The sequence below is a fragment of the Lepus europaeus genome, chromosome 6, assembly GCF_033115175.1.
Source record: "Lepus europaeus isolate LE1 chromosome 6, mLepTim1.pri, whole genome shotgun sequence".
In the NCBI taxonomy this organism is placed as follows: Eukaryota; Metazoa; Chordata; class Mammalia; order Lagomorpha; family Leporidae; genus Lepus; species Lepus europaeus.
Genome location: NC_084832.1, coordinates 103700424 through 103713363, shown reverse-complemented (window position 1 = coordinate 103713363; position 12940 = coordinate 103700424). Strand labels below are relative to the sequence as shown.

The following is a 12940-nucleotide window of genomic DNA, read 5'->3' as shown; positions in this document are numbered from 1 at the left end:
CACCATGTCCCTCGCAGCTTTCTTCCTCCTCATCTTCTCCCTGTGGAGACATCTCAAGAAGATGCAGCTCAGTGCCGTGGGATCCAGAGATGCTAGCACCGAGGCCCACTTAAAAGGCTTGCGGACTGTGATTGCTTGCATCACACTGTGTGTCGTTTTCTTTCTGTCCCTCCTCCTGCTAATCTGGAGTTCTGAGTTGCGGGAGAAACATGTGACTTCTATGATTTGCCATATTTGTGGAATGGTTTATCCCTCAGGCCACTCTTGCATCCTGATCCTGGGCAACAAGAAGCTGAGGCAGGCCTCACTTTCAGTGCTGTGCTGGCTGAAGTCCAGGTTCAAAGACGCTGTATTCTGAGTTCCAGCTACCATTTAGGGGATCATCTTGCATATTCTAAAGGAAAAGCAATTTACCGGTTTTTGTTGTATGTTACAATGTTGCGTTTTCCCCAGTGTTCTTATACTGTAAAAATTTGTGAGTTTTACAAAAATTTGTTGGAAAAAAGCAGTATCTAAACATATAAAGTAGCAGAATATATGAAAATTTCTATATTAATATACTAGTACACAGAAAGATATGAATAGAATAAAATTTCTGTATTAAAGATATGAATAGAAGAAAATTTCTATATTAATATGCTCATACACAGAAATATATCAATAGAATAATCATAAATAACAGAAAATTTTATAGTAAACAACAATATCAGTTTTATATATATAATTTTCTTTTCTGAGGATTTAAAATGGGAAATATGTGATATGCATCACATGTGTTTATGTATGTGTGTGAGACAGAGTGAATCAAAGCAAATTTACAATTTTATATCCATAAAACAGTACAAAATATGGGATAAAGTTCTTTGTTTTGACAGGCAGAGTTAGACAGTGAGAGAGAGAGACAGAGAGAAAGGTCTTCCTTATGTTGGTTCACCCCGCAAATGGCCACTACAGCCAGCGCGCTGCGCCGATCTGAAGCCAGGAGCCAGGTGCTTCCTCCTGGTCTCCCATGCGAGTGCAGGGTCCAAGCATTTGGCCATCCTCCACTGCCTTCCTGGGCCACAGCAGAGAGCTGGACTGGAAGAGGAGCAACCAGGACAGAACCGGCGCCCCAACCAGGACTAGAACCCAGAGTACCGGCGCCACAGGCGGAGAATTAGCCTAGTGAGCCGCAGCACTGGCTGATAAAGTTCTTATGCATAATATAAATTAAGAATGAAATATGTATTATTAGAAACTGATTACCTAAATCCTTCCTTCTAAATATGTATGTAATTTCTCAGATTGTTACATATTCTTCAGCATCATGAGTCTGCATCCCAAATACCTTATTTATAGTTTTGTTTTCACATTCTAGAATCTTGAATTATATTCATCATTAGAAATACATAATTTGCATTTAAAATACATTAATCTCCTCATTCATCAAATACAAGCAAAAATACATTTTAATTTAAATGCAGTAGGCTTCTAAAGCAAGTATATGGTAGCTTTTTCTTTTTTCTTTCTTTTTTTTTCCTGACATGCAGAGTGGAGAGAGAGAGACAGAGAGAAAGGTCTTCCTTTTGCCGTTGGTTCACCCTCCAATGGTCGCTGCAGCTGCGGCCGGTGCACCGCGCTGATCTGAAGGCAGGAGCCAGGTGCTTCTACTGGTCTCCCATGGGGTGCAGGGCCTAAGCACTTGGGCCATCCTCCACTGCACTCCCGGGCCACAGCAGAGAGCTGGACTGGAAGAGGGGCAACCGGGACAGAATCCGGCGCCCCGACCGGGACTAGAACCCGGTGTGCCAGCGACGCAAGGTAGAGGATTATCCTATTGAGCCGCGGCGCCAGCCGGTAGCTTTTTAAAATAGTATTATCACTCTGAAAGTTTGGTGGTCTTAGTATATTTTATTTCATCACATATCCGTATTTGACTGTAGATTGGAAAGCAAGCAGGGCATCATAGGAAAATAAGTTAGAGTAATTTATGAGTGTTGAACACGTAATTCATAAAAAAAATTCAATGTGAGTATTATTAATATTTGCAATGACAGAAATGAAAACTCTTAATAATGTCGGTGAAATTTTTAAATTAAATCAGTGAATCGGCATCAAAGTGATAGAATAATGGTCATGTGCCCTGTGTCCCATGCAGTTTAGTCTTCAGTATGATTGAATTCTCTATTTTATAAATGAAAAGTTAACTACCTATTGCCTATTTTCACACACACACACACGCCACAACTCTTCCAACCATAAGATTATCGTTTGGAATATGTTTTCTTATTCTTATGTTATAGTTCCTGCATTCATTAAACTCTGAGCAAATTTATGTTGAACATATTTTTATGTGGTGCTTGTAACTTTTATAGTAAGAAATGTACTCTTAAGTAGGAAATGGTGAATGTCAGAGGTAGCAACGGAAAGGAAGATGCTAGAATATTTGAGGTAAAGGAAATGTTTTACACTCATATGTATATAACACCTTGTTTCTAGTACAGAAACTGCTGTTCTGAGAAGGTAACAGCATTGCATGAAGACGCAGTCACAGAGCTCCAGCAATTACCCCCAACAGTGGGGTGCTCAACCCTACATTATTCAGCAAGAAGAGGCTACCCCCGTGGGAAAAAGACAGGCACTAGAATAAGTTATTTTGGTGCTTATGGTGAAGATTCTTAGTATTTTTCTGACACTTTGTACCTGATAAATGTGATTATTCAGTTACAGTAATTCTTATTGTTTGTTTGCTAATTTCGAACAAGCTGTCATACTAAATACTAACATGAGCTCATTTCTCGTTTTTGTGGGTAGGAAGGATTATATCATCCTCACATAATTGTTTGCAATTATCATTCTATTTCTTTGCCTTAATAATTTATAATTCTTTGGTTTTGTTTTCTAATGAAGAAAAATGGCTCCAGCATTCAAAATACTAAGGGATTTTGATGACAGTAACATATTTATGAATGTAGTTTCCTATTGAAGGTAAATGTTTTTCAAAGTTAACTTCAGGTAGAATCTTTGACTTGTTATAATTTCTAATAAAATATGCTAAGAAGAACTAAATATGTTTTGGTATTTATTAAGTTGATCAAATATTTCATTCTCTAATTAAGCCCATGGCACTTGTTAACAGTAGTTCATAAACAAATAATGTGCTTTCTGGACTGTATATATATGATAGTGTTATTTACTGAAATTTTACACTGACAGATAAAATTGAATTTATTTACCAGGAACAACATGATATTTTATAATATATCCAGGTTGTAGAGTGACTGATTCTAGCTAATTAAGATAATTATTTCCTCACATAATTATTTGTGTGATAAAACTAATTCTTATCCATCTCTCAGGATCTTCAAAAAACAATCTGCCGTTCACTGTGGTCACCATGTTGTACCACAGATCTCTAGGACTTGTTCCTCTTGTGTAAGTGAAATCTTCTATCTTTTGATTAACATCTCACCAACTACCCCAAACATCAAAATGAGTTCCTGAAGTGGAAAGAAAAGCCATTTGGGATTAAATAAATGTGTGTGCACTGTAAAAGGAAAAAATAAATGTTTTTCTAAGTACAAAACATAGTAGTCCCTTATGCGACATTATCAGACATCTGTCAGCATTTTTCAAGAACACCATATATTATATTTTCAAGAACACTATATATATATATATATATCCATTTCACTTCTGGGAATATTTCCAAAGGAAATGAAATCATGTTTATTATATTTCTGTTCACAAAGAGATGTAATCAACCTGAGTGACCATCAATGCTTGAGTGAATAAAGACAAAGTGGTGTACGCTGGCTCCAAATGCAAAGAATTCCAGTAAGCACTGTGTCTCTTTTTAATGGTCAGAAATGCAAGAGAGGGAAACACGACATTTACTTGAGAGAGGATATTTTGGAATGTGGAGCTGACAATGGGACCCCTAAAAATCACCTCTTGTACGTCCCTGAATCTTCTCAGGTTTTACATCACTTCTTCTTGTATTAATTTTGTTTAATTTTATAGCATTCATGATATTTAAGGAATTTGTCAACGTATGCACATAAACTCTAATTAATATAATTCCATTAAGGGGAGAGGAGCGAGAAAGGGGAGGGTTGCGGGTGGGAGGGAAGTTATGGGGGGGGGGAAGCCATTGTAATCCATAAGCTGTACTTTGGAAATTTATATTCATTAAATAAAAGTTAAAAAAATATATAATTCCATTGGCACTCTGAAATAGCATATATTTTGTAAAATGTGAAAATGAGATCAGAAGTGATCTATTACTGAAATAAAGCAGTGAAATTCTTATGATATGAGCAATTGTTTGTGTTCTCTCTTGATAGTATAGATTAAGAAACATTTACCAAGTCAATAAATACATAGGAGTTACTGTGTTAAGCTCAGTAAGAGCATCACATTTTGAAGTAAATGCAAATACAATTTAAGTTATCTGTAATAAGTTTTTAAACAATAGTTAATCTGGTTTTTATTGAGGCACATAGGCTAATTCAAGAAGGATAGGAAAAGCACCACCATTTCCTGTATGTTTCAAGGATCTGTGTCTGCAGGTATCAATTCCCTTCTTGGACATTGTGGTTATTACATTTTATTCAATTTATTACCTCTCTGAGAGATTTCCCAAGTCTTTTCCTTGGTCCTGATACAGCAATTTCTCTTTATCCACAGGTTAGGAAAGCAAAGTGAGGGCTTTGTAGGCTGTCCAATCTGTCTGTTTCTGTTACACATTGAAGAAGTGGTAAATGAGTACAAACTCATGGATCCACTTGAGTACCCTTGAGTCCAAACTCTAGATGAGATCCAACCCTGGGAAACTGCTCCCTCGTTCAGTAAACCTCATTGTCTTGCTGAGTTCCCATAGTGTGTGAGTCCAGGTTTCACTCCTGAAAGTCCCACAGAATATAGATCTTGGCTCCTTCCTCTGGACATTGTTGGGTAGTAAATGACTACAACTTGGGAGAGCACCACATGAATACAGCCTACATGGTCCTGCAGGGAATTTTTAGGGCCATTTATTGAGGGAACTCTAATTCCCTTCAATCACTGGAGCAGTGATTGAATTGAGTCCTCTTTGATCTTCCACTCCAAAGACTGACCTCAGGTATCAACCATTTTAGTTTATTCTATTTTTTGTTTGTTTTTAAAATTTATTTATTGAAAGGCAGAAGAAGAGGAAGAGGCAGAGAAGGGAAGAGAGAAAGAGAGAGAAATCAACTGATCTTCCATCCATTGGTTCACTTTCCAAATGGTCACAACAGTCAGGGATGGGCAAGGCCGAAACAAGGAGTCTGAAGATTCTTCTTCTTCTTTTTTTTAATTTTTTTTTGACAGGCAGAGTGGACAGAGAGAGAGAGACAGACAGAAAGGTCTTCCTTTGCCGTTGGTTCACCCTCCAATGGCTGCCATGGCAGACACACTGTGGCCGGCGCACCACGCTGATCCAAAGCCAGGAGCCAGGTGCTTCTCCTGGTCTCCCATGGGGTGCAGGGCCCAAGGACTTGGGCCATCCTCCACTGCACTCCCTGGCCACAGCAGAGAGCTGGCCTGGAAGAGGGGCAACCAGGACAGGATTGGTGCCCCGACCGGGACTAGAACCCGGTGTGCTGGTGCCGCAAGGCGGAGGATTAGCCTAGTGAGCCGCGGCGGCGGCCGAGTCTGGATATTCTTCTGAGTCTTCCATGTCGCTTCAGGGACCCAAGCACTTGGGCCAACCTCTGCTGCTTTCCAAAGCCATTAATAGGGAACTGGATTGGAAGTGGAGCAGCTGGGACAGGAAGCAGTTGTTAGCTTGTCCTGCTGCACCAAAATGCCACCCCTCAAGGTCCTTTTTTTCTTGGTTTGTAGTATTTACTCCACTGGAAAGCCTTTGCAACTGCTGCCTGGTGAGCACACTCCAGCCAGACTGCCACTCTCATCACTTCACTGACTCTGACCTCTGCAAGACCACCATTGATTTGTGTAATCCACATTGGTTCTTCTCCACGCCTGACCTCTGGGTGGTGCTGTACTCCCCGCACTTGCTTCATGGTATACTTGCTCCCTGTGCTCACTTAGTTGATGTCCTTGCTTATGGGTACCACTTCCTGTCTCCTTCGTTAGTTCTTTCTCTTCCTCCTGCTCTGAAAACAAGTCACAGAGCAAGGGTGTGAATCTTCAACTCTGAACTCTTTGTTGCCTTTTTGGTAATCTCATGGAATTTCTTTACTCCCTCTTAGAGGAAATGGGTGTGAAAAAGCTATTATTTGCATTTTCTTAAGAAGATTTGTTTATTTGTTTGAAAGTCAGAGTTAAACAAAGAGAGAAGGTGAGATTTTCCATCCCCTGGTTCACTCCTCAATTGGCCACAACGGCAGAGCTGTGCCAATCTGAAGCAAGGAGCCAGGAGCTTCTTCTGGGTCTCCTACATGGGTACAGGGGCCCAAGGACTTGGGCCATCTTCCAGTGCTTTCCCAGACCACAGCAGAGAGCTTGATCAGAAGTGGAGCAGCTGAGACTCGAACTGGAACTCTTTACATCTATTAAATTGTTTAAATCTATAGTTATATATCTCACATTGCATAGCCTTGGATGTCAAACTTGCATTAGAAGCAACACTACCACAATCATAGGAGGACTGAAGTTCAGTAATAAATCTTTCAAATTTCTTGTAGAATGAGCTTGATCTTGCAGCTAATTTGGTTTTAATAAGTAATGATTTGGGTATTGATAGATTGAGAGGCAAGGGCTCACTCTTAAGCAGGCAGATATATACAAAGAGTTAAGATTGATTATTAAAAATTTTAAAAAGATTTATTTATTTATTTGAAAGAGTTACAGAGAGGGAGACTCAGGGTGTGGGGGGGGCTGAGAAAGAGAAAGTAGAGAGCTCTCCCCAGATTGCTGCAATGGATGGCCAGGGCTAGGCCATGCAGAAGCCGAGAGCCAGGGGCTTCATCTGTTCTCCCATGTGGGTGGCAGGAGCCCAAACACGTTGCTTTTCCCAGGTGTTAGCAGAGAGTTGCATTGGAAGTGTAGCATGTGAGACAGGAACAGGTGCCCATATGGGATGCTTGTGTCATAGGCAGTGGTTTCACTCACTATGCCACATTACCAGCTGTAATTTTTTATTATTTTCATTCAACTAATATACAAACCAAAATATACTTATGTCTATATACACTGAAACATAACTTTGACATTGAAATGGATAAGGATCTTGCTCTTGTCTCAGGCATGGACTTGCTACACTCATTTCTGAATTGATTGGGTGGGAATTAGCCTTGTTTTCATTACCTTGTCTGCAAAAGTTCCTCTTTTCCTGAGAGCACTGTTTGAATGATGAGCTAAATATTTCAAAAGTGAAAATGTGTGCTACAGGGAGCCTCTGCAAGAGTTCCTCTGGGGTGAGAGTAGCCCTCACTGGGGACTCATGTTCTGTGGTTTTTCCAAAATGCCCGTGAGGTTTCGGCAGCAGTACCCACCCCACAATCTCCACCCCTAGGATTATTTGCATTTCTCTGTTTCCCTTAGATCATTTTTGTTACCTGGAGTGGCCAAGCCAAGGAGACTGTCCTGCCTCTACACTGAATGGTATGTTTGTGCCTGTAATAGTAGGATTTTTTGTTGTTGTTCTTTCAAATTTTCCCATGCTGGTTGATTTGGCCTTCTCAATATGTGTTTCCCCTGAATGTGGTATATTTGGAAACATTAAGGACTGCTTGTTTTCACTGTCTTTGCTCAGGATTTCCCCATAGCACTGTGGGTGGGGTCAGCCCTAAAACCCTATCTTTGCCTGCTACTTTGGAAGTTATGATACAGGTGTTTTCTGCTTTGTTTGGTTGCTGGTGCTGAATTTCTTTCATTGATATGCTGTTTCCATTCTTTTTTTTTCTTTTTGACAGGCAGAATTAGACAGTGAGAGAGAGAGAGAGAGAGAGAAAGGTCTTCCTTCCATTGTTGGTTCACCCCCCTAATGGCCTCTATGGCTGGCGCGCTGCGCTGATCCGAAGCCAGGAGCCAGGCGCTTCTTCCTGGTCTCCCATGCGGGTGCAGGGCCCAAGCACTTGGGCCATCCTCCACTGCCCTCCCGAGCCACAGCAGGGAGCTGGACTGGAAGAGGAGCAACTGGGACAGAACCGGCGCCCCAACCAGGACTAGAACCCGGAGTGCCGGCACCGCAGGCAGAGGATTAGCCTAGTGAGCTACGTTGCCGGCCTGTTTCCATTCTTAACTATCAATGAATGGTACTCCCATTCCTCCATTGTCACCAGGCAGTATAGGATCCCTTAACTGAAAGATGCCTGTAACATAGGTCATGGAATAGCTGTGGGTGCAAGGTGAAGAAATGTGAACCAAATCTGAAGATATTTGGTGCAGAGTCAGCAATGAGCCCTCCCAGAAAAGACAACGTTCCAGAATGAGAATTCTTGCTTTGTGGATGAATTTGATCAAACTCCTTCTTTTCAAGTTCAGAGAAAAAAATCTGAAAGTTTACACCGTGTTTCCATTTAACACCCTGTAATATAAGCTAAGAAGCTTTTTTGCCAGTTCCTCATCAAATGTCTCAGCAGTAAGCATTGGTAGATGCATAATAAATATTGAAAAAAATGAAAAATCTGAGCTCTTGCAATAGAAATAGGATTGGGATACAAATAGATGTTTGTGTGTGAGTTCCTGTGTATACTCTTGTAAAAGCTAGAAAGATAAATGTTTTTCTCATTATTTAGGAATAGTGCCCCCTATAACTTTATCAGCTTTGATATTCTGAGGAATGAACTTCGTAGGAGGGGTTTAATTGTCCCTATACACACCTGCCTTTACAGTGCTTCAAAAACCTCAGTTATCAGGAGGTTATGCTTGTCAAATTAGAATCTTGTTGCCTGCTATAGGTGTTAGAATTATGTAATAATCTTCTTTTTTTATTTATTTTTTTTGACAGGCAGAATGGATAGTGAGAGAGAGAGAGAGAGAGACAGAGAGAAAGGTCTTCCTTTTTGCCGTTGGTTCACTCTCCAATGGGCCGCTGTGGCCGGTGCATCACGCTGATCCGAAGCCAGGAGCCAGGTGCTTCTCCTGGTCTCCCATGTGGGTGCAGGGCCCAAGCACTTGGGACATCCTCCACTGCCTTCCCGGGCCACAGCAGAGAGCTGGACTGGAAGAGGGGCAACCGGGATAGAATCCGGCGCCCCAACCGGAACTAGAACCCAGTGTGCCGGCACCGCAAGGTGGAGGATTAGCCTGTTAAGCCACGGCGCCGGCCTAGAATTATGTAATAATCTTTAGCCACAATTAGTTGTCAAAATATAATGTGTTGGTATGTCAATAGCTCAAAAATATAATTATATCTTTATGTGCATGCTGGCAGATGAGAATTCAACATTTCCTTCAACATCAAGCATAAAAGACTTTCCTGAACTGTGTGGAAAGCTCATGGGATCTGGATGAAGCTCATCTGAGTTTTCAGGAAAATACAAAGATTTTCATGAAGAGGGAGATGAACCATCCACTAGAAAATCTTGAAGTTTGCTGACTTGATACTGTGTATGCAAGAATTTTAATGGAAGACTATTGCTGAATTTTTAGGAATCAAATGTACAGATATACATAACCTTGTAGACAAAAGAATTAAAGTATTTTACATGTGATATACAAATTTGGGACATTTTCTTACAGACAATGGATGATTTACTAAGCATAACTACAGCTATTCTAGGAATGGAGTTCATAATTGGAATCTTGGGCAATGGATTCATAGCACTAGTGAACATCATTGACTGGGTCAAGAGAAGTAAGATCTCTCCAGCTGATCAGATACTCACTGCTTTGGCAATCTCCAGAATAGTCTACCTTTCCAGTATACACTTAAGTAAGTTATTTTCTGTGATTTGCCCAGGCTTGCTCTGGGCTGAACAAATATTAAAAATTATTCGTAATATCTGGACAGTAACCAGTCACTTTAGCATTTGGCTTGCTACAAGCCTCAGCATCTTTTATTTTCTGAAGATAGCCAATTTTTCTAACTCTATTTTTCACTACCTAAAGTGGAGAGTTGAAAAGGTGATCTCAGTGACATTGCTGGTGTCTTTGGTCCTTTTGTTTTTAAATATCACATTTTTGAACACAGATACTGATGTCTGGGTTGCTGGATATAAAAGAAACATGACTAATAGTTCCAGCTCAAAAGACCCTTTGAGCTTTTCCAGACATTTTTTACTCCACTACATGATATTCATAATTGTACCCTTCACCGTGTCCCTCACAGCTTTCATCCTGCTCATCTTCTCCCTGTGGAGACATCTCAGGAAGAAGCAGCTCAATGCCACAGCACCCAGAGATGCCAGCACCAAGGCACACTTGCAAAGCTTGCAGGCTGTGGTTGCCTTCCTCTTATTATACACCTTTTTCTTTCTGTCTCTTCTCATACAAGTTTTAATTTCTGATTTACAGGGGAAAAATGTGATCATCAGTCTTTGCCATGTTTTATCAATGGCTTTTCCTTCAGGCCACTCATGCATCCTGATTCTGAGAAATAAGAAGTTGAGACAGGCCTCTCTGTCTGTGCTGTGGTGGCTGAGGTCCAGGGTCAAAGATGCAGAACCCTGATCCTGTTCTACCATTTAGGGGATCATCTTCCATATCCTGGAGGAAAATTAGTTCAGTAGGAATTTTCCTATGTCAAGTTTCTCATTTCTAATATTCTTCCATTCTTTATAAATGTGTGAGTCATAACAATGTTTGGAATAATCACTAATCAAACTTCTTATAGCATAGCACAATACATACAAATATGTATATTAATGCACTTAGACACAGAAGGATGTGAGTACATATCACTTAAAAATAAGAACCTTTTATAATAACCAATAATATATTGTATGAATCATTTACCCATTTGAGATTTTTAAAATGAGAAATTTGCAATATAATATTATGTAAATGTGTATACATGTGAAACACTGGCTCATGAAATCTTGGATCATTGTCATCATTGTTATGAATATGGAATTTATTATATTTAACAATGTAGATTTTTTTGGTTTTTAAACTAGAATCAATAGTATACAAAATTCTACTTCACTGATAAAGTGACATATTTTCATAGTTTCTATTGCACCAACTCTCAAAATAGATTTCAATTTTAATTTTAATGTGGCAGACAATCAAGTCATGACTGATAATAGTTTTATGACTGTGAGAGATTCACAGTCTTCAAATATTTTATCTTGTCATGTTCTCCTATTTTCTTATTGATTAGAAACCAATCATGCTGTGATAGAAACAGGTATTTTTAATGACTTATGACTGACCAACAAATAATGCATAAAACCTTTTGTTAAGTGTGTATATTTTTGGTATTTACTATTGGAATAAATGAAAGTTATTTTAATAATATTTATACCATCCTAAAAATTATTTATGATTATTTGATTTCTTCCTTTTGATAATTTATAATAATGTTGTGTTGCTCATTAATGTAATGGATCAGCTTTCAATATACTGATTGCAGTGATAAATTACATCTTTGTGAATGGAGATTTTTTAGTATCTTGCCAATAAGTGTAATCAAAGTTTTCTTTTGAGATAGATTTTTAAAATACGTTCCTTATTAAAAATGCATATGAGTCTTATTAAAATGTCTCACAAAAAGGCTATATAGAGTGCTCGTTGTCACCTAGTCCAGTTTTAGGAAGTTCTAGCCTTCCAGGGGATTCCTTAGGAAATGGGAAAGCTTTTGATGGAAAACTCTTGGACAACCTGTGTAGCAATTCCTTTAAGTCTTTCTACACAGATCTGATGTTTTTGTTCAACTAAATATGAGTGGCCAGAAACCATGAAGCTTCTCTCCAGTTGACTAATTTCCACATAAAAATTCTGTCATTTTCTGTGTGTTGAGTGTGTTACTTTTTTAAGTTTTTCTTAGCTGATACGCAAACCTCATAAACTCAAATTTGGTAGACGTTAGGCAAAGGAAAAAACTGCAAATAATGAAAGAGAATATGTTTTCATTTGCATGCTCACAAATGAGAATTCAGCTTTTACTCCAGCATCAGGTATGGAAGATTCCAGCCCATGAGAAGGATATGTAGATGTAGGGGATCTTTTGAGTTGTTTTCAGAATAGCAGTGTTGTCCATAGATAAAGCATTGGATTCATGCCTTGGTGCTTTTTTCTTCACATTGGCCACAGAATTAAAAAAAAAAATGTTCTTTTGCTGCACATACAGTAAACATGTGCTGGCAGAACTTTGTCATGATATTAAGAAATCTTACTTATGCCAGTGATATAGCCTTGTGTTTTCCTTCCAGACATTGAAAGTATTACCAAACATTGTTTGCATCCTAGTAATGATGGACTTTGATCTTGAAAATATTGCCAGCTGGCGCTGTGGCTTAACAGGCTAATCCTCCGCCTTGCGGCGCCGGCACACCGGGTTCTAGTCCCCGTTGGGACTCTATCCTGGTTGCCCCTCTTCCAGGCCAGCTCTCTGCTATGGCCCGGGAAGGCAGTGGAGGATGGCCCAAGTGCTTGGGACCTGCACCCACATGGGAGACCAGGAGAAGCACCTGGCTCCTGGCTTCGGATCAGCATGAGGCGCCGGCCGCAGCGGCCATTGGAGGGTGAACCAACGGCAAAAAGGAAGACCTTTCTCTCTGTCTCTCTCTCTCACTATCCACTCTGCCTGTCCAAAAAAAAAAAAAAAAAAAAAAAAAGAAAAAGAAAAGAAAAGAAAAGAAAATATTGCTAATTTCTTCATCGTGCTGGTGAACTGCAGTAGTTGCACAGTAATGAAAGTTCTCCTGAACTGATAAAATTTTCATTGCTCTATCAGACTGCAGAATTGCTTTGCTATGGTTGTATTAACATATTAGGATCCAGCTATGATTAATCAAGATTTACAGAGTGTGCAGAAGTCATTGTTCTTAGAGCCTGGTCAGTGATCAACCATATTAGCCTCTGGCTT

At 39.7% G+C, this 12940-nt stretch overlaps 1 protein-coding gene across 1 annotated transcript; it reads left to right on the top strand.

The window, feature by feature from the left end:
- Positions 1-9654: 9654 nt before the first annotated feature.
- LOC133762181 (taste receptor type 2 member 14-like) lies at positions 9655-10581 on the top strand. The gene has a single exon (XM_062195217.1). The coding sequence runs from the start codon at positions 9655-9657 to the stop codon at positions 10579-10581; it is 927 nt and encodes a 308-aa protein (XP_062051201.1).
- The last annotated feature ends 2359 nt before the right edge of the window (positions 10582-12940 follow it).